The sequence below is a fragment of the Rattus rattus genome, chromosome 1 (assembly GCF_011064425.1).
Source record: "Rattus rattus isolate New Zealand chromosome 1, Rrattus_CSIRO_v1, whole genome shotgun sequence".
In the NCBI taxonomy this organism is placed as follows: Eukaryota; Metazoa; Chordata; class Mammalia; order Rodentia; family Muridae; genus Rattus; species Rattus rattus.
This window is the reverse complement of record NC_046154.1, coordinates 144,619,449-144,641,992: the sequence shown is the minus strand read 5'-3', so window position 1 is coordinate 144,641,992 and position 22,544 is coordinate 144,619,449. Positions and strand designations below refer to the sequence as shown.

Sequence of the window (22,544 nt, the reverse complement as noted above, 5' to 3'; positions counted from 1 at the left end):
GCTAGAGGAAAGCAAAATATAGGTGCTGTCCCGGGAGACGGCTTAGGTCACTAAAGTACTTGCTGTGCAAACACGAGGGCCAGCACCCAGATCTTTAGCACCCGCATAAAATGCCAGTCGTGCTTGTAACCCAGCGCTAGGTGCGAAACACAACACTGCTTAGTGATTGCTAACAACTTAGTCACAGTGGTGAGCTACAGGGTCAGTGAGAGGCTGTCTCAAAACATAAGGTAGGCACTTACTGAGGAAGACCCCTACCATTGAGCTCTGCCCCCCACACACAAGAAAAACAAATGCACCATTATGAAGATATGTAAACTAAAAAGCCTAAATAGGTTGCCCTGGGTTGGAGTGATATCTTAGTAAAGTAATAAAATTTCCACTTTAACCAGTAGCTCTGGCTGGTCTTAGGCATCCTTACTGAAAACTGTGAAATTCAATTGCACAGCAAACATCTTTTTCTTTTTTGCCAGTGAATTATTTAAGCCACGTTTTCAGAGAAGGGAAACAGATGGTATCCAGTGGCATAAAAGCTATAAATGCCTGTATTAACTCAACCCTATAAAACAGAATAAAAGGTATCATCTGTTAAGACGTAATAGTAATGCGTTAATAACTGAGACTCTTTATTTCCATCTTTTTAAAATCAGGCAGGTGATGTCTCGTATGAACAAAATGAAAGGAAACAAGGAAGTTCAATGTTATGACTGGGTGTCTATTTCTAAAAATGCCTAAAGGAATACAGAAATTATATACTGGTGTTTCAAAGTAATCCTCACACGGTTTCAGACTCCGCTAACCAGGCCAGCGCCACGGCGGTGTTGGCACCACCGAGCCATCTTCAGGACGACTGACTACTTTGCTCTCGACGGTGCGGTGGGACAGTAAGGAACAGAACACATACCAGCCCATACAGCATCTCGTACAGAACAGCTCCCAGGCACCACCAGTCCACGGTGTTGTCGTACGGCTGTTTTCTGATCACTTCAGGTGCAAGGTACTGCAGAGAAAACGGAAACATGACAGCAACCCAGTGAACACGAGACAGAACCGAGGAACTGAAAAGGGAGCAAACTTTAGGTGCTGTGAGTCACACTAAAGATGGACCATCTAGCTTTTCAATGAGCTGCACACTCTCACTCTGGCCTTCTGAAGGGCCTTGTGGCATGCTGCGACCACAGTGAACTCTAAGTCCCTAGAAGCTGGAAGCTCTAACAGGTTTTATTTCACCTCTTCTGCAGAAGCAGGGTGTGGCTTGTATTCATATTTTATAAATTTTATCAATGGTGAGACATATTTCTTACCTCTGGTGTACCACAAAATGTGGTGGTGGTATCAGAAATAGCGATCCCTTCTTTGCAAAGCCCAAAATCCGTTAAGACAACATGTCCCTGACAAACAGAAGGCAGTAAGATGAAGCAGTGTGTAGACATGAATTAACAAGCTTTTCACTGTAACGACTTTTTATTTTCTGTGTATGCGTGCCTGTGTGAGTCAGGCAGGTTCCCGAGAATCCCAGAAGGCATCAGACCCTCTGTAAGGAGAGACACAGGTACTTGTGAACCACCAGACGTGGATGCTGGGAACCAAACCTGGGTAAGACTAGCAACTGCTCTTAACCACTGAGCCATCCCTCTACTCCCTTACACTTTTTACACTAATTTACTTTGTGTGTGAGTGTGTGTGTGTGTGTGTGTGTGAGTGTGTGTGAGAGTGTGTTTGTATGAGTGTGTGTGTGTGTGACTGTATGTGTGTGAGTGTGTATGTGAGTGTGAGTGTGTGAGTGTGTGTGAGAGTGTGTGTGTGTGAGTGAGTGTGTGTGTGTGTGTGTGTGTGTGTGTGAGTGTGTGTGTGTGTGTGTGTGTGTGAGTGTGTGTGTGTGTGAGGGTGTGTGTGTGTGAGTGTGTGTGTGGTGTGTGTGTGAGTGTGTGCAGTGGTGAGTGTGTGTGTGTGTGTAAAGTGAGGGTGAGTGTGTGCAGTGAGTGTGTGTGTGAGTGTGTGTGTGTGTGTGTGTGTGTACACATGCACATGTGCATGCATGTGTGCAGGTCAGAGGACAACTTAGGGTCAGTTCTCCATTCCAGTTGGTCCTGGAAACGGAACTCAGGTTATCAGACTGTGGCACATGTCCTAACCCACTGGGTGTCTTGCTAGCTCACTGTTTTCACTTTTTGAGTCAGTCGCACACAGCCCTCGGGTGGCCTTCAGCTTTAAGCTGACCGTGCAGTAGAGGCTAGCCCGGGCCTCCACTTCCCAAGTGCTGAAATCACAGGCAGGCACGGCTGGGTTTGTTTCTGTTTCTGTTTTAAAGGAAGGTGAATCCAGGGCTTCCTGCACGCTAGGCGATCATTCTACCTACCGAGTTACATCCCTGGACCTGAACTGACGATTTTGAAACCCTTTTTATTTTAAAATAACTATAATGACAAATAAAACTTCAGAAACAGTAGAGACTGTAACCTCACTGAGCTTAGCCCACAGCCGGCATCGTGTTCAAAGGTCAAGCAAGACATTCATATTAGTACAGAATTACTAATTACAGTATAGGTTTTCTTTGGTGTCACTACTTTCATATGTGTAATTCTGTGTGTAACGTGTGCAGTTCTATGCATTCTGTGTGCTTGGTTGTAGCTCTCACTACGGTCCAGACGGGTAACTTCTACCTCACAAGGGGCCTCATGTGGGTTCTTTAACTTTGTGGGCTCCCTTGTTCCAACCTGTCCCTCTATAAGCACTAACTGGACTCCTTAGAGCACAATGTCACTTCAGGAATTCCACAGAAATGCAATCATACAGTATGGAACCTTTAAGACAATTTCCTACCATGTCTAGCCACAACAAAGAAATGAAAACTACAAGATTTTTAATAAAACACTTACCATGGAATCCAAAAGGATATTTTCTGGCTTCAAGTCTCTACATCAAATTAAAAGAAAAGGAAAAAAAATGACTATCACCCGAAATATTTCAAGAAATCTGAAACATTTCAGGAGGTATTTTCTGTGAGCTTTTAAACAAATGACTCACCTGTACACTATTTTGATGGAGTGCAGGTAACCCAAGGCACTGGCGATCTCAGCAGCATAGAACCTCGCTCTGGGCTCAGGAAAAGACCTTTCTCTCTGTAGGTGGAAGAAGAGCTGCAGGGTGGAGGGGAAGCTGTTAGTGTAGTCCCGGGGCTGCACACCAAACATTCTTCCTGATGCATCGATCACAAGATGCAAGTTCACGAAATCCGGCTGTCCTGTCCGCACCTCTCATCCTCAACCGTGTGTCTGCCTCTTAGGCGGCAACCACTGTACCACGCGTGCACCACGCACGCGGCTGTTGCTCTCACTGACTTCTCTCATGTCCGTGCGCTGCACTCAGTCCTCGGTGTGACAGTCTCCACATCACCCCAGACAGCCGCTTTAGGAACGATCACGGAAAATCTACAACCCTGATGCTGCCACGCGGAATTACTAGTCCTCCTGGACGGCTTCGTAAACCGAAAGCTCTGTGGGAGGTCTTTATATAGTTACGATCTTTAATATTCCCAAACAACAGATCTGACGTAAGAAACCGATGAGGAAGCTGGCTCAGAAAGGCTGACCTGCCCAGCATCTTAGACCATCACCCAGCACTTGGACACCGTGGTGCAGGACCATCACCCAGCACTGGGGTACCGTGGTGCAGGACCATCACTCAGTACTGGGGTACCGTGGTGCAGGACCATCACCCAGCACTGGGGTACTGTGGTGCAGGACCATCACCCAGCACTGGGGTACTGTGGTGCACGACCATCACCCAGCACTGGGGTACCGTGGTGCACGACCATCACCCAGCACTGGGGTACCGTGGTGCACGACCATCACCCAGCACTTGGGAGACTGGGAGGGAGGTCTGAGACTGAGGCCTACAGCCTAGGCTGTTTGGTAAGACCCTAAATAAAACACAAAAAGGAGCCAGGTATGTTGGCACATGCCTGCAAGCTGAGCACCAGGAGGCTGAGGCAGAGGGATTGTCACAAGCTTAAAGACAGCCATGGCTACACAGGGAGTGCCAAGTCAGAGAGGGCTACATGCATAGCAAGGCCTTGTCTCAAAACAACAGAAGCAAGACAGTGCACCTAAAAGAAAAAGTTAATAATACCAGAACACGGGGAGAACCCACGCTCCACCTCAACCCTTCTTCCTGGTCTTTACCTCCAGCCTACCCACTGCCAGCTGCATTGAACATCACCCACACCCAAGTGCCTTCTCCAGCACTTCATCCTCTACCCCCATCATCCCAGCAGAGCTCATCTTGTGGATGACAGTAAGTATCGTTCCACTTCCGCTGCTCAACTGAACAACCACGGTCTAAAAAGGATCCGAAAGCACAGTTCCAAAACGTGAAGAAACCACAGATAAAAAAGGAGACTTGCAGCGGCCCCTCATCCACTTAGATGTCTCCCGTGAACATTTCAAAGACTGAGAGGCAGGGAAGGGAGGCTCATGGCCGAGACATCTTCCTTCCATCTGAAGTGGAACAGAGTAACGCTAACAGAGTCTCTGAATTCAATTTCTTTGTTGTTTGTAACTCATTTTATATTTCATATTAATATTCTCTCTCTTGTTTTTACCATACAGGGTTTCGCTGTGTAGCCCTGGGTGTGCTAGAACTCACTTTGTAGACCAGGCTGGCCTTGAACTCACAGAGATCCTCCTGCCTCTGCCTCCCAAGTGCTGGGATTAAAGGCGTGCACCACCACACCCAGCTTTATTCTCATTTTCTATCTATCACCTTTATTCCTTAGTGTGATGGTTTGCATATGCTTGGCCCAGGGAGTGGCACTATTAGAAGGTGTGGCCTTGTTGGAGGAAGTGTGTCACTGTGGGGTAGGCTTGGAGACCCTCCTTCTAGCTGCCTGAGGGTGTACAGTCTGTTCCTGGCTTCCTTCGGATGAAGATGTAGAACTCAGCTCCTCCTGCACCATGCCTGCCTGGATGCTGCCATGCTCCCGCCTTAATGATAATGGACTGAACCTCTGAACCTCTAAGCCAGCCCCAGTTATATAAATGTGCTTTATATACATTGGTCATGGTGTCTGTTCACAGCAATGAGATCCTAACTAACACATAGTTAACCAAAGTACAGTAACATCGAGTCTTTCCTCTTTGCTGAGGGATAAAGGGCTCCTTTATAAAGTTGTTGTAAGATGTACTACTTCAATAAACTTTGGAGACACTTGTGGATCAGAGATCAACTGAATTAGAAATCAAAGGGGACTGGGAAGTAGCAGACCAGAGATGGCTGACTGCCTGTAACCTGTCACCAGGTCGCCCGAGCTCACTCTGTAGCTTACAACTACATGACTCACTTCCACCATCTAAACGGCTTTGTCTTATACCATGTGGCTGCCATGATGATAAAATAACCCAAGGAGCCAGCATCCTGGGCATGTAAGTGATACTGTATACTATGACTGTATCAGCCGCTCTAACGGAAGCATTTTTAAGAAAGGGTTTCAATAGTCTTCTGAGTAAGAGTTTTGGTTTACCGGCACAAACAAAAGAGGAGACTCTGTGATTACAATTCTCTTTTTCTATTAAAAATTCCTTTCTCTGAGGTAGATCTTGCCAGACTCTAACATGCCGAAATACATATGTACCCTCGGAAAGGCGATACAACATCAAACACTCCCCACTGGCTTAACTGTGGGGAGGGGTCGCCTCCCTGATGAATAGTTTGATCATTTTAGAAAATAACATGTTTGGCTAACATTCACAGGCAATGGTTGAAACAACCATTATCTAAATTACATGGCATCTTTTACACTAGCATTTCAATTTTGTGATGCAGTGTTGACCACACACGATGCCCATGACTTCCCTACACCTCCCTGCGGCCTCCCCCCTGCCTCCCCAGGCATGTGGTCCACTGAATACTGTTTTCACTCTACAAACAGCTGGTGATCGAGCATGGTCAGCTGAAAATTTACATAGTAACCAAAAATTTACATAGTAACCTTCTGGGTTTCCTGCTACTTTTTTTCCTAGCCATTGTCTGTATTAAACAAAGAATCACAAAACTCACCTCCCCTCCATTAACAAAATCCAGAACAAAATAAAGCTTTTCAGTTGTCTGGAAAGAATAGTGCAATCCAACCAGAAATGGGTGCTTCACATTTTTCAAGAGCACATTGCGTTCAGCCATAATATGTTTTTGCTGGAAAAAAACAAAACAAAACAAAAAAACCCCGTAAAACAGCAACTTGTATATATCAGAAAACAAATGCTCATAAAGAAACAGGCTTGAGAGAAACAGGTGCTATTTTGTGTTACCTCTTTTCTGTTGAGAACTATTTTTTTCTGTAACACTTTGACAGCATAAAATTTTCCATCCAGTTTCCGTTTTGCAAGAAGAACCTGTTAGAAAGATTTGCAAACGAATGAAGAGTTTAGTGAATTTACTTTTATAATTCTTCCTTTTCTTAGATATTTTAATAAAACAAAGAGGGTTCTGGTTATTTGAATAGCTAGAGATCATTTATTTGTTATTTAATATATATTGGTAATGGGATTTTTATCAAACTCATCACCAAATACACAGTGTTCGGGGGGCCTTTTGAGTTTGCTTAGAAAACACTGGAGTGGGGTTGTGGTGCGGCGCAGTGGGGAAAGGTGACTGCTCCTCGGCCTGATGAGAAGTTGATTCCTAGGAGCCACTCGGTAGGAGAGAACTGACTCCCACAAGGTTCTTTCTGATGCATACACACGATACTCATAAGTAAATAAAAGCTATAACCTTGGTAGGAACATTACGCACTGTTATTTTATGCAGGCTTCTCTTACAGGCTCTGAATTCACAAGAGTTCAGAAGAAGAGGCAACACGGACTGTTGTATTATTCATTAACGGTGTGGCCTTATGCATACATTAAAAGACAGACGATGTTGCACTAGAAAAGGAAGACACATTCCAGGTTGTGCTACACATAGCGATGTTCCGGTCAATGGATACATGGCCTAGACATGTAGTAGGCTGTGATATGACGGCTTGTGTGAGTACACTTTGTGATGTCCCCAGTGATGAGAATGCTTATGAATGTACTCATTCAAACACATTTCCACTACGTGACACAGGAGAATAACGGTAAGGGATTGGGGACGACCATAGATTAAGCTGTGTAATTACTAAAGGACACGTCCCAAGGCATTTCAAAACCAGCACATCAACTCCTGACACTGGCATGCTTACTTCTAGAACTGTCCTGTCTCTCTGGTTCAAATACACAACCTCAATCTAAACATGAGAAAAACAACAGAAGGGCATGCTGTCTAGACTTAAACAGTCAAGGACATCAAAAGCAAGGGAAGTCTGGGTAACTGACAGCCAAGACAAACCCAAGCAGACATGAAACCTCCATGGAAAGTGGTAGCTGGATAGGAAAAGAGCAAACTCCACAAAAAGCTACAAAATCAGAGTAACCGTTGTGAGTATGTTAACACTAACATCAACACTAGCTTGCTGTGACAAACGTACGGTATTAGCAGACAGCCCAGGAGAAGGCATGCTATCGAAAGCTCCCCCCAAAGTAAGCCTATTGATTTAAAAACATTTGGAACTCATAAAGATGGAATCAAAACACCTTTAGTATGAAATGTCCTCTGTCCGAGCACATTCTGCCATTCCTCATTCTTTATTCTCCATAGCACTGGACTGAGCAACACCTTTCCTTATTTTTCCAACCGTTTTGATAACTCTCACCCTTCCCACTGCATTCTTAGAATGAACATTAAAGACTACTGTACTCAGATGGCTCTGATTTCCCCTCACAGTGTCTTCCTCTAGTCAGTGACTGGAAGATCTGGACAATACATGATCAACTAAGAAGCAAATCGGCAAATGGAAGTTGAACCGAAACCACACCCCGGAAAGAGCTATTGTACACACCCGGCTGACACAGGCGTAGCTGATTCACATCATGCACTATTTTCAAGCAGACCACGACTCTGTGTTTGTGTTTGCTTTGCCTTGTTTTTGCATATTAAGTCTTTTATTCTATTGGACCGTGGGGGTTTATATGACCTACAACATTTTTAGTTTCTATTAAACATAGCTTGCACACATTAAGACATAAATCTTGGTAAGCTTTTACAGAATCTATATAGCACTATGAGGTCAGTAAAACATGCCAAAACTTCTGACCCATCAGTCATGACCTCACTCCACCACTATTTTACTGTGCAGTAGCTAGTTATTTCTGCTTTCAAAAATTATATATTTACAATTATATAAAGTCCCCCTTTCATTCCTTTCATTCCAAATTATATATTATAGCATGTGGGAGAGACTTCATGGTCAATGTTGTCACGTGGAATATCCTATTATAATGTATGCACTCTCTTGATACATTATTTGTGAAAAATGATGCTTTGGGCATGCCTGCATATGCTTTCCTAGTCCATGTGTGTTCTTGTTCAGTGTGTCACAGGTCATAAATATATTGACCATCAGTGACTAACAACAGTTTTCAACAGCTCAAAAAGAAACACCAAAGAACACATTTCATAAACTGGGTGTAAAATCACATATAGGACATTATAAAATGTGGAGAAAGACTTAAAATGTTTAATTATTGAAATGTCCATTGACATAAAGACATCAGTTCTCCCACACCTAAATCTATCTGCAGATTGAATGTAATCCAAATTAAATTCCATCTAAATTTTGCAGAAACAGACATGATTCTAAGATGTATGCAGACATGGAAAGGGCTAAGAGTATCTTCCTGAAGAATGGAGGGACGGGCTGGTGCTGGCTATCGGGCTGTATCTGTCAAGATATTGTTGCGACGATAAACAGACAAAATGGGACAGAAAATAAAGTCTAGAAACAGGACTGCGAACCACAACGTCTAAACCAGACTTGTTCATACATGAATGCCAAATATATGATGGAGGTGGCCTTGGAGCCCAGCGTGTATCTGAATAAATTCTGTATGTCACATGGAAGGAAAAGATGAACATACCCCACGTTTCATACTACATACAAAACCAATTCCTGTGACTTCTAGGCCTAAGCACAGCTTCAGGGCAACAGCAAAGCCCACCATGTCCTTTTGTTCTTTCTAAGATAGCTTCATGCTACATTGTTCAAGCTGTCCTCCCACCTCAGACTCCCAAGCTTCTAATCCTAAGATTGTGAGCGTGCATCAGCACATCCAGCTAATGTCTGTCATTTTTTTCTTTACAACTTTTTTTTTTTAAAGATTTATTTCTTATATATAAGTACACTGTAGTTGTCTTCAGACACACCAGAAGAGGGCATCAGATCTCATTACAGATGGCTGTGAGCCACCATGTGGTTGCTGGGATTTGAACTCAGAACCTCTGGAAGAGCAGTCAGTGCTCTTAACCACTAAGCCATCTCTCCAGCCCCATTTTTTTTTCTTATTAGATATATTTCTTTACTTACATTTCAAATGTTATTCCCTTTCCTGGTTTCCTGTCCATAAGCCCCATCCCCTCCCCCTCCCCCATCTGGTGTTCCCCCCCCCTCAACCCCTCCTCCCCCCCCCATTCCCCTGTACCGAGGGGGGGGGTTTGAACCTTGGCAGGACCAAGGGCTTCCCCTTCCACTGGTGCCCCAACAACGCTATTCTCTGCTACATATGCAGTTGGAGCCCCGGGTCAGTCCATGTATATAGTCTTTCAGTAGTGGTTTAGTCCCTGGAAGCTCTGGTTGGTTGGCATTGTTGTTTTTATGGGGTTGCAAGCTCCTTCAACTCTTTCAATCCTTCCTCTAATTCCCCCAAAGGGGGTCCCGTTCTCAGTTCGGTGGTTTGCTGCTAGCATTGACCTGTGTTGGACATGTTCTGGATGTGTCTCTCTGGAGAGATCTATATCTGGTCCCTTTCAGCAGTCTGTCATTGTTTTTATTTTATTTTTTTTCTTTTTTTTCGGAGCTGGAGACCGAACCCAGGGCCTTGCGCTTGCTAGGCAAGCGCTCTACCGCTGAGCTAAATCCCCAACCCCTCTGTCATTGTTTTTAATGCAAAGCAAGGGGAGATTTATCCAGGGCTGATGGCTGCTAACTTCTTGACATCTGTCAACGTTGCATTATTAATGGCAGACCACTAATAACATTCTGATACACTGATTACAGAGTGGGATCCACTCCTGTCTGCTGCTTACATGCACTTGTTACAATGTAACAAGTGAGCGCTGTGTATCCGAGGAATAAACAAACAAACAGGATGAGCAGTGGTCCTTCCCTGTTCTCAAAGCAACTCCGAAAACTTAAGATACCCAAAGCTACAAATATAAGGAAGTATAAGTATATATACATTAGTTATAACTATAAACATACATATTAAGATATAATTAAATATACATATATTCATTTTTACTACAAGTTTCAGTGAAATTTGCAAAAAAGAATAATTGTATTTGGTGGTTCAGATAAATTCTCCCACAACACTTTTGCTGACCATGCCGATCTTCTCAGCATGGCTGGACACTGTCCAGTTCTGGGATGACTCTGATGCTCACAGAAATGCCTGTTTCACGGCCTTTCTAGCATCCATTTGAAAGGATTCCCTCTAAAGATTATTCCTGACCAGCTGAGCTGCCCAGAATCCTGTCAGTCCACCTGTTCACTTCAGCACAGCCCCACTATTGACATTCAGCCGAGTGAATCATTTAATAGACTACCTACCACAAAGGTTGTAAGCATCGCTACGTCAGTTTTCTCAATAGAACCCTGACAAGCAGCCGGCACACTCTAAGTTCTTACTAAGTACACATTGAACCTAAGCACTTCATCTTAGAAAGTCCGTATCTTGCCAACAGAAAAGCCCAGTGGCTCATACATGCCAGGCAGACCTTCCGTAAGTGCTTAATCATGGAAGGGAACACTAAAAACTCTTACCTTGCCAAAGCTGCCCTTTCCAATAACTTTTAAAAAATCGAAGTCACTTGGTTTGGCACTGAAAGAAATTAGCAATGGCAAAAAAAAATGAGTCTTCTAGAAATTAAGATGTAAACTGTTAAACATTTCCTCGTGTTTCATTAATTTAACAAATTAATATGAGGGAACAAAGTCTGTGGACCCATTGGCAGGATTTTCCTTCTCCTTTGTTAAGAGCAATAGCATTTCCTCCCAACTAAATTATATAAGCCCTGTTTGAGCTCCGTAGAAGAAGTACTCCGTAGAAGAATAAAATTCTAAGAGAAAACACTGGAGACAAGCCTTTATACACATCATAATATGTAAACATAAATATAAGAAACCTACCTACGTGAAGTTCAGTAGTGTTTGGTACTGGGTAATTCTTCAAGACAAGGTACTAGGTGCTAGCACCCAATAAAAATGCCAAGGGCACTTTCTTTTCTTTTCTTTCTTTTTAAAGATTGGTTTATTTATTCTATGTATGTGAGCACACTGTTTCTGTCTTCACACACACCAGAAGAGGGCATCAGATCCCATTACAGATGGTTGTGAGCCACCATGTGGTCGCTGGAAATTGAACTCAGGACCTCTGGAAGAGCAGTCAGTGCTCTTAACTGCTTAGCCACCAATCTAGCCCCCTGCCCCTCAAAATGTTTTCTGATGGAGAGAAGTCTCCAGCTTTTATTTTAACGTAAGTCTCTTATCGAGCATTGAAATCAAAAAGTTCAGTGGATTGTTCCACACATGCCTGCGATGAGGGAAAGCCAGGAACAGAACTCCAGAGAGAACAACACTGCTGTTTTGTTTATTCAAGCCTAGTAGATAGAAACAGCATGGGCTGGCAAAGGCAAGTGTCAGGGGGATAGGACAGTGATCTTAAATATCTAGGAGTGTTTCCTCAGAGAGCCTGAATTCTTGGCTGTACCAGAGGAGGATCGATTGATTTAGGTTTGAAATGTCAAGTAATTACCAAAACCAACCAACCGACCCCAACAGAAAACAAGTGAATTGACTAGCTCAGCAGGAGAAGGAGCTTGCCACCAAACCTGATGACTCGAGTTGGATGCTTGGGAAGCGCATAGTGCAAGCAAAGAACTGACTCCTAAAAGCTACCCTGCGACCTCCACACACGCATCTACACACACAGTAAGTAGGTAAGTAAATACATAAGCTGTAAGAAGGTTTACAGTCTGTTCATACGCATTTAACCTAACACTCGGTCCAGGTTAAATATTAAAAAAGGTAAAAACTGGGTTGGGGATTTAGCTCAGGGGGAGAGCGCTTACCTAGGAAGCGCAAGGCCCCGGGTTCGGGCCCCAGCCCCAAAAAAAAAAAAAAAAAAAAAAAAGGTAAAAATTAACAAGAATGCATTAAGCAAATAAGGCAGACTCAAGAAGGGCAAACGGCACACATCATTGTCTCTCATGTGCACAATCTAGATTTAAATACACACATCCTCTCTCACACACACAGGATGCAGAAGCAGGAAGACTAGAAAGGAGGAAGCAAGGATCTCAAGGGGGAAGGAGAATAAAAGCAAGACAGGAAGTAACGAAACATTTTCTTACATACGTTGAGTCAAGGTTTAATAATATGTACACACAAACAACATGAAAGTGGAAGGAGGACTACTTGGCAGAGAGGAAGGGGTCAGTGTGTGCACTGGGGAACAAGTATGAACAGAGCACACGGATGCATATATGAAAATGTCGTAAGCAGCCAGTAGTTGATATGTTAACTAAAAAAGAATTTAAAACAAACAAGATACATTAGAAATATTTAACTAAACATAGGTATATCTGTTCTAAAAAAAAAAAAAAAAAAAAACCTGTTCTTTGGGCTATTTTATTCTTTAAGGAAATAATGTTTTAAATAAAAGGAAGCAAATGTGACTGTGTATGCCTTGTATATGCCACACACACACACACACACACACACACACACACACACACACACACACACACACACACACACACGGGAGGGGCTTCTGCCAGGCGCAGTATTTATCTCTATCTACTGACATATTCACAGGTCTCCGGTTAAAACAGTTTAGCTTCAGAAAAATGCACATTCGCAAAATAAAGAAAAGTTGAAATAAATTAAACTTACTGAGGATTTCCAGTTGGACCCAGGTTGATGTTCCGTGAGGTAGAATGTGGCTATTTAGTGAGAGGGAAAAAACAGTATCCTCATTAGTGTCAAAGATTACAAGTCAATGGATACCTTGATATAAAATTATATAACCATACCACAAACATAATGTATGTTAAGGAAACCTAAAGTCCTCATTCTTGAAATATAGTCAGTATAAGCACTCACTTTTACCATGGTAACTTTCAAGGAGAAAGGAGACCAGAAATGACACTCATCGTGAAACGGACAAGGACCAGGCCAAGCGCTCAGGAGAGGTAAGCGCAGAAAACACATGTAACAGATGAATCACTCTACACTCAGAGACCAGTTACCAAGGCTGTCTGTTTTTCAGATATTAAAAACTTTTTAAAGCCAGGCTGACGGTAAGGGCGTATACACAGCAGATCTGTTGAGTGCAGATAGAGCCCTGGGATTGACTGGATCGAGCCGGCCAGGGAGTCACTAGGATCGGCTGTCTCCACCCCAGGTGCACGGCTGCACGGCCATACTTAGCTTTTCTAGGGGTGCTGGAAACAGATCCAAACTCAGGTTCACCCTGGCAGAATCATCTCCAAAGTAAACAGAACAGGATTTTCTCCCGTCCCCAGCAGTTCAGTAGTTTCAAAGTTGTAGGCACAGTAAATTAAAGCCCAGGATCAATTCAGCCATGAATCCTTACTCGGCTGTTACGGCACAAAGCAATTTAACCTCGAAAGATTCTGGTTCACTTGAAAACTCAAGTGAAAATTCCCGAGGTGGAATCCAGGGAACCTGTCAGGGGCGGCATCTGTTTTCTCTTGAGGTACGAGGGATTAGACCAGGGCCTCCGGGCATGCATTCTGCCTCTGAGCTTCAAACCCATCCCACAGTAGACACTTTCACAAAAGCCATGTAACAGTGAAATTAGCTTCCCATAAGTCCACTCTGAGGTTCTTTATACATTCAGGAAATTAAATGACTTATGTGTATCTAGTACACACACCTTTACAGGAATGTAATCACATTCCATGTAAGACTGTCACATTTTTACTGAAATCTATTCAGATTTATAATCTCCAGGTGGCACAGTACCACTTGTACTTCTAATTATCCCATATAATACCCTGACTTGTGTTTTTCTTTTTTCTTTCCTCACAGCACCCAAAGGTAAATATTAAAAGTAACTTCCAAAAATAAGGTTACTCTACGTAGCTTCAATATTGAGAACCTGCATTATACTACAAAGTACGATGTCTACGTATTCTGTAAGAGGCAGAGGCTCGGTAGTTAAGGCGCTTGCCAAACGAGCCAGAGGACCAGAGTTTGGATCCGAGTCTGGATCCGTAGAACCTCCATAAACGCCAGGTAGGCATGGCAGCCTGCCTGTGAATCCAGCCTCCAGGGTGGAGACAGGGCTCCTCAGAGCAAGCAGTCTGGTAAAATCAGCCATGTTGGTGGGCTATAGGCTTGACTATCAGGGCTGCTCTGCTGAGTAAAATGTAAGGGCACTCCCAATGTCAACGTGGGATTTCCACACACGTATGTGTGTCCACACATATGAACCAAACAACAACCCACACGGCACACATGAAAAGAAGAAAGAGGGGTGAGTAATGGTGTGTGAACGGTGGAACTGTTTTTAGGTATTCTACAGTGCAGAAATCCTGGCGCAGACACGATCCCTTGGTTCTGCGTTAACGCTGCTCTGAAGGAAGACTGTGTGTCTGAGGCTCTCAGGCACACGTCTGAGGCTGCTACCCGGACAGCACAGCGCCCCCTGCTACCTTCGGAGTACTTCTTTCATCCTCATCTTCAGATGGATCTGACTGATGTCTCGGGCTGTCCATTTGAAGGAAGGCTCGGACGTCTGGACTGAAAACAAAGATTAATTTATTACTCAGACAGCATGTGAACAGCTTGTGACCCTTTAAAAAGAAACTAAAACAGAAACCACCTTAATAGCACTTGCGGCAAGAAAACTGCAGACTGCATTATTCATTATTGTGATGGGAATAAAGAAGTTCTGCTCTTAAAAAGAGGGGACCCACCCGAGGAGCAGCCAAAGATATAAACAGACGATTCACACTGGAGGAAATCCGAGTGGAAGCTGGAACTGAGATTCACTTCCCATCCATTAGTCAGCCAAAGAGAGATGGATACAAGGATCCCAGGGTGGGATGGACCATGTCTGAGCTGCTGGTGGGATGGAGAATGAGCCTCTCCTCAGAAGCAGATGGCTTGGGGAAACCCCGGATACATCTATCCCGGATGCAGACACTCCCCTTATAAGTGTAAGCATGGGTTGCAGGTGGGGTGGGACGTTACACCCTATGTACTGGTCCATTTAAAAACCAGGAGGTTTAAGTCAGCTCCAATAACTGCCTGTAGAGAACACCAGTTGGCAGCCGGCGATGACGGCTGTAGCATTGGACATCTTAGTGTGGAGCACCGCCTGCCGTGCTCTGGCACTGTGGTGAACACAGATAGTTGGCCTCACCTCTGTGTATTCGCTAAATACCCACGGATGCAAGGCAGGCCTACGTATGCATCCTAATAATGTATATTAGAGCAGATCTCCACATGGGTACAGAGGCGTAGGCTGATGAGGGGACTAGAGGACTAAAATCAAAGCAGACCACTCATGGACTAGTGAAAAATCCCAATTAATGGCCAAATTGCTATCTTGACCCACACATGTGCAGTCCATGAATGGTCTTAACACAAACCACATTTGGAGGAAATTAGAAAGGTAAACAATTACGTTTAAAAAGGAGACGATTGGGTTGGGGATTTAGCTCAGTGGTAGAGTGCTTGCCTAGCAATCGCAAGGCCCTGGGTTCGGTCCTCAGCTCCAAAAAAAAAAAAAAAGAGACGATTTACAAATGTTAAACACCATTACTTGGTAATTCACTCGGGTTTACATGCCTAAAACATAAGACTATGTATACCTCAAATCATACACGAGTATTTAGAGTAACATTATCTGTAATAGCACAAAAGGAGAAATGCTAACCAATAAATGGATAAACACAGCATGGCAATCCATGAAACGAGATAACTTATACCTGTTAGGGTAGGGATGAACCCCAAAACACTGCACTGAATGAACAAAGAAGAAAAACAGGACACACATTGTATGGCTTCAAAAGAAATGTGTGCAGCAGACAGATCCTCAGACAGAAGGCAGAGGACTGGCTGCCAAGCCTTCCTTGCCGAGACAACGGGAATGTCAGACTGACTTTTAAGTGACTCGGGTGACAGTCATTCAGCACCATGAATATTCTGAAAACCACCGACTGTACATTCTCGAGTATCTAGAACAAATGTGAACGTGGGGGAAGGAATCTTCAATCCTACCACAGTTTACACATTGGCTTTCTTCTCTGCAAAATGTTGGTTATGCTACATTTGCATTTTTTTTTCTTACGGGGCCTAATTCACATTCCCTCCTGAACACTTCTTTGTGCTGTTAGAAGCTCTAACCATCAGATAGTACAGACATGTGCTTCTTGTCACACAGAGGCACCAAGAGTTACTCAATGGCTTTTAACACTTTACTATACAACTTTCATTCTCCACAGACAGTGTTGTAAAGGCAGGCCTTGGGTTTAGCACTGTGGCTGCGTTATGACTTGCAAACACAGACTGTCGAGATTTTTAAGTTTTATTATTTGTGCATATGGAGGGAGTATGTGCCTATGGTAGGAAAGCCAGAGGCCTTCTACCCTTATGTGCATTCTGGGGATAGAATTCAGGCTTGGGTGACAAGTTCCTTCACCCATGGAGTCATCTAACAAGCCCTAATTTTATTTTTTAAACCAAAACCATTTAGTTTAGGGCCAGGCATTATGTTTGATCCCAGCACACAGGAAAGAGAGGCAGGTAGATCTATGAGCTGGAAGCCAGTTCTGTCTACAGAGCGGGTTCCAGGACAGCCAGCGATACACTGAGAAACCCTGTCTGCAAACCAAACCAAACCAGAACAAAAACTATTACTGTGGATAATAAGCCAGGTTAACATTTTAGCTACACTCTGATAACTATGACTAGAAATGTTACAATTTTTACTCTGCGTGTTTTTATGAGCATCTGAAGATTCTCCCAGCTGTGGTGACTGTTAAAAGCTAACAAGTGACATAATCTCATACATGCTAACTTTACCAGCATTATCATTAACTAAAGTCACAACAGGGTATCCCGCTTGCTCACCAAAATGGCGGAAACTGAGACTAACTATACACAGTGGTGGCCAGGAGAACAGTGCCATTTCTCATGGAGGTACAAACTGCTACAGCCGTCCTGGAAAGCCACATGGCACTATGCCTTGGAGTGAAGCAAGCAGCCTACAGCTCACACACTTTGAGAATGTTTGTACGTGTGCTCCGTAAGACATGGGAAGGCCAACAACATTTGTAACAGCCAGAAACAAACCCCACAAAACAAAAAACCCATGTCTCTGGAAACTCCAACGTTTAGTTCCAGTATCGCTCTAACCACAGACACATAGCTTTAGGACGTAGTCGCCCTGCTCACAAAGCACACACTGGCACAGGCTGGGTCTCTGGAAATCAGCCTCAACGGGCGCATTTAACGTCAAAGTTGTTTCTAACCCAGACCAAGACATTTTACGCGAAGTCTGTAAATGTAGCTCCCTGAGGCACATCGGTAGTTTGGTGTTCGAATGGGAAGCACGAAGACTGAAGTTCTGTTAACGCGAAAACGTCCATCAGTAGAATTGGGTGAGTTGTGGAATACATTACAGCAGTAAGTATCACCAAGACAGAAGACAGAGAATGTGCATGCCTTGACTTTATATGAACTTTAAAGTCAGGCCACACTAATCTGTTTCTACAATCAGAACTGTGGTTATCTTGGGAAAGAAACAAGGACTGGGGATTTAAACAACGTGGCCTCAGACGTGCTGGGGCCAGCTTCGTGCTCTGTCTAAGTGACAGGGAATGGCCTGTGCACAACTGTCTGAGCACTCGTTTGTACTACAGATAAAGGAAGGCACTCTTGCTTCCACTGTCATCTGTTCTTGTTTGGCTACTCTTGTTGCTCCGTTATGGTTACACTCATGCAGCCCAGGCTCCGCTCTAACAAATTATGCAGCCCTCGGTTAGTTCTGACTGCTGACCTTCCTACACCCCCTTCGTTTTCTATCTTATTTTGTGTATGGATGTCTTCTTGGCATGCAGTGTCCACAGAGGCGAGAAGAAGGAGCTAAGGACCTAAGACTGGAGCTACAGATGGTTGTGAGCCACTGTGGAGAAGCTGGGAGGAAACCTGGCTCTTCTACGAGGGCGGCCATGCCTGCAGGCCCTGCCTCCACCTCCTCAGTATGGAGATTACAGGCACGCACCACCGTCCAGCTCCTTTTCCATCTCCTAAATGCATACGGAAAGGTCCAGTGCTCATGATGGGCAGCACTTTTACTCGTTCTTTTTAAGTTTAGTTTTCCTTTCTGTGTTGTAGTATTTTGCCTGTATGCTTGTGCACCTTACGTGTACCTGGTGCCTGTGGAAGCCAAAGTTGTCCAATGCTTGGAACTGGAGCTATAAGTGGTTCTGGCCTACATGAGGTGCTGGGAATCAAACCCAGATCCTCTGGAAGGGCAGCCCGTGCTCTAAACCACTGAGCCGTTTATCCTGCCCCTTTCCTTTTCCCTTAGTATGTGTCATTTGCACTGGCGCTCTCTCAGTAAGTAAATAACATCTTTTTTTAAGAAAAGATTTATTTATTTATTATATATAAGCACACTGTCGCTGTCTTCAGACACACCAGAAGAGGGCATCAGATCTCATTACAGATGGTTGTGAGCCACCATGTGGTTGCTGGGATTTGAACTCAGGTCCTCTGGAAGAGCAAATCAGTGTTCTTAACCTCTGAGCCATCTCTCCAGCCCCCATCATTCTTTATTATGGCGAATTTTCATGTATTTTTGGTTTTCGGTTCACTTAGTATTTTAGGGTTTTAGTCAAAAGTTCCACTGTTCATCTTTGGGGTCCGTTATTTACTGCCAGTATACTCAAATATCCCCTTTTCACTCAAAGGTCAGAGAAACAGACTGTATTCCAGTTAAAAAGTATAATTTTAAAACCATATGTTCATAGTTATCTTTTTAAATACCTTCTCCTGTTAAAACAAATCTATGTTGGGTCAAGAAGTTGTGACAGGGTCTGATATAGCCAGGGTGGCCTTGGGCATCTAATCCTCCTGCCCCTCCTGGTATGGAACTATAACATAAGCAAGCTCCACCGAGGTTACTGACGCCATCTTAGAGCACGTTTCCCTGACCGCAGCAGGGAGCGTGCAGTAAGCACTCAGGTTACACGTTATTTCGCTTCTCACTCTTTTATATGCACCATGCTAAGATGATTTGATGTTAAAATGAAAACTAAGTTCTGTTCACAAAAGACAAGATCTATAAAACACAAAGTATCTTGTTTTATTAAAAGGAAAATGTCAGCTTAAAACCTCTTGGTTATTTGTTCACGAGGTCCTGGGATTCATTCTCCCCAGAGCAGAAGACACTTATCAGAGCAGAAGTGCACTGTATATAAAAAGATTTGCTGTCACAAGTGACCAAAGTGCAGAGACTAAGTGCCAGGGGCTACTTAGCCACAAATAGGGCATTTTATTATCACCCTGACGCCTGGCAAGGCTCAGAGACAAACTCAGAAGAGGGAGGAGAAAGGGTTCAGAGCTGAGGTTGGGGAGGATCCGAGTGAAACCACCTATACTTCCGGAACATGTGGCTAACATGAGGCCTAATCCTAATGGGCGTCACAGACAGAGGCACCTTTCCAAGTGATGGAGAAATAGAATACCAAGCAGTTAGCAAGATGTCTTAACTAGAACGCAAACGGACTTGAACAGTAATCTGTAAAACTTCTACATCTTGGTTGGTATTTTTGTCAACTTGAAAAAAGCCAGAGTCATCTATAAACAGGGATTCTTTTTTTTAAAAAAAAGATTTATTTATTTGATATATATGTAAGTACACTGTAGCTGTCTTCAGACACACCAGAAAAGGGCATCAGATCCCATTACAGATGGTTGTAAGGCACCATGTGGTTGCTGGGATTTGAACTCAGGACCTCTGGAAGAGCAGTCAGTGCTCTTAACCACTGAGCCACCTCTACATCCCTAAACAGGGATTCTTAATTGAAAAAAAAAAATGCCTCCAGAATATTGCCTGTAGGCGAATCTGTAGTGTATTTTTTTTGGTTAATGATTAATGTGGCAGGTCCCAGCTCACTAGGGTGGTGCCGTCATCCCTGAGGAGGAGCTGCTGGGCACACAAGAAAGCAGGCGGAGTAAGCTTGAGGAGCAAAGCAGTAAGCAGTATTCCATCATGGCTTCTGTTTCAGTTCCTGCCCTGACTTCCCTCAGTGACAAGTATGACCCTAGGGCTGTCGGACCTAGCCAAGGCATCACGCAAGTGCATAGGGAAGGAAAAGTCTGAGCTGAAGAGAAAGTGATACAAGAGGAGAACGTGTTCTAGGAAGATTTCACAACCAGTAATGTTTCATAAAGCAACTCCTGAGGTTTAATCAACACTCTTGGGTTTGCTTTCACCGTCCCTTTAGAAGGAAAGAAGTACTTACTGGTTGTAAAGCTCTGGATATCTGACTAAATTCTGAATGAACTCGTTCAATCCTGCTCTTCTTTGTTTAATAAAATCTGTAAGAGAGACAGGGTACACTAGTAGTTACATTTCCGTCATTGTATGCAGTTACCATGACACACACATCCATGGGAGAATAGACAACCACAGGGCAGCAAACTGTGTCTAAGAAGCTATTTCTTAGTTGGTATTTGGTCCTGGAGGAGAGCCTTGTAGACGCTCCAGAAGAAAACTACAGCTTCACCATTAGAGGGGTGAACACTGCCACTTACTGGAGAACCATTTGCTATCTCTCCTTGGTGCACAGCTTATGTGCTTTCTCAACAGTGAAGCAGACTGTATCACAGACCTCATGAACAAAACAGGTGTGGTAACAGTGCATGCCTGAGGCTGAGGCAGGAGATCACAAGTTTGGGGCTAGCCTAGGCTACACAGCAAGACTCGATCTCAAAAACAAAACAAGATAAAAAACCCAAAAAGTGCGGAACAATTATGTTCTTCAGTAAATACATAACTTCCTCTTCAAATTTCAACCGGAACTCAACAGACGATAAAGCTTTTGCTTACCTGGATCAAAATTATCACCAAATATTCTCTTGGCCGGGATCTTCAGAGCCATAGCAGGAAACTGTTTCTTCAACTGAATTTTAAAAACAGCATTCTGTGAGCTAATTTCTGAATCTATTTATGCCTACACAACACAATATGATCGCAAAGATTTACCGTAGGATAAGGTACAACATACAACACTAATATAGATGAACCAAATGCCAGACTGACTCTTAATCACCCTCTTCTGTCCCAGGAAATTGTTCGGTATGTACGTGACCTTGGATATTACTTAATATCCCTGTGCCTCAGTGTTTTTTCTTTGTTTGTTCTGTCTGCAAAACAGGGATAGGCGAACTGAGCATCTGTCAGGTTTTTCGTGCAGTGGAATTAGAACCCATTCGGCGAGCACTCGGACTGAAGAGCGGTGCCTAGGTTCTGCAGTCACCACTCACCCTTCACCTCAAGATGCGTGCTCTTAGTGATCTACAGCAACAGGCCAGCAACAATTCTTAGAGAAAGCGAGTTAACTTTGCCCCCAATTCCCTCAACTCCAGCTTTCTCTCTATTAATCGCTAATACATTTGTTTATGAGATTTGTTTGAGGAAAAACTGACTTTTATTGAGGAACCATTCACTACCTGAGCACACAATGTAGAAAGAAGTTAAACGACAGACAGTCAAGTTGTAAGCTGGCTGTACGTGAAAATCCACCCATTCAGAAATGACAGGTCTGGCTGGCAACCACCAGAGACACAAATGGAAGACTCACTGCACTGCTGTGGGCAAGCGGTCAGCAAATCCCTGACTTAAAGGCGGATGAGCAAATGAGAGCCCACGGCAAGCCCACACTGTACGGACACTCGGAGCCTTATCCACGGCCACATAAACATTCAGGCTCGGGGCATCGCGGTCTGAATCTTCAGATGCGACGACGATTCTGTGCTTTAACAATCGCCTTTTAGATAAAAGTGTATTAAAATATTTACAGATGAAATGGCAGGTCAGGATTTGTGTGGAAATTACAACAGGCTGGTTCATGTGTGACGTAAAGCAAGTAGCACTGTGGCAGTAATCGAAGACAGCGATGGTATTTCATTATTTCCTTCCCCTTGAGACAGGGTTTCTCTGTATTGCTCTGGCTGCCCTGGAATTTGTTCTGTAGACAACACTGGTCTCGAACTCAGAGATCTGCCTGCCTCTGCATTCTGGGTGCTGGGATTAAAGGTGTGCGCCACTATGTCAGCAATATTTCATTATTTTCTTGTGGAATTAATAGAGTTACTGCCAATCTTAACAGACTAAGGACAATTTGCATTAATGAAAGTTAAAACATAC

At 43.7% G+C, this 22,544-nt stretch overlaps 1 protein-coding gene across 1 annotated transcript in view; it reads right to left on the bottom strand.

The window, feature by feature from the left end:
- The window catches only part of LOC116903850 (serine/threonine-protein kinase Sgk3), a 62,693-nt gene that overhangs the window by 16,442 nt on the left and 23,707 nt on the right, over positions 1-22,544 (bottom strand). Inside the window, exons 4-14 of the mRNA XM_032906585.1 lie at positions 21,225-21,297; positions 20,638-20,713; positions 14,812-14,899; positions 13,025-13,074; positions 10,895-10,952; positions 6,306-6,389; positions 6,058-6,189; positions 3,028-3,140; positions 2,880-2,916; positions 1,305-1,391; positions 905-1,000 (exon numbers count right to left, since the gene is read on the bottom strand). Of these exons, the coding sequence (XP_032762476.1) occupies positions 905-1,000; positions 1,305-1,391; positions 2,880-2,916; positions 3,028-3,140; positions 6,058-6,189; positions 6,306-6,389; positions 10,895-10,952; positions 13,025-13,074; positions 14,812-14,899; positions 20,638-20,713; positions 21,225-21,297 (894 nt within the window). The remainder of the gene's footprint in view (positions 1-904; positions 1,001-1,304; positions 1,392-2,879; positions 2,917-3,027; positions 3,141-6,057; positions 6,190-6,305; positions 6,390-10,894; positions 10,953-13,024; positions 13,075-14,811; positions 14,900-20,637; positions 20,714-21,224; positions 21,298-22,544) is intronic.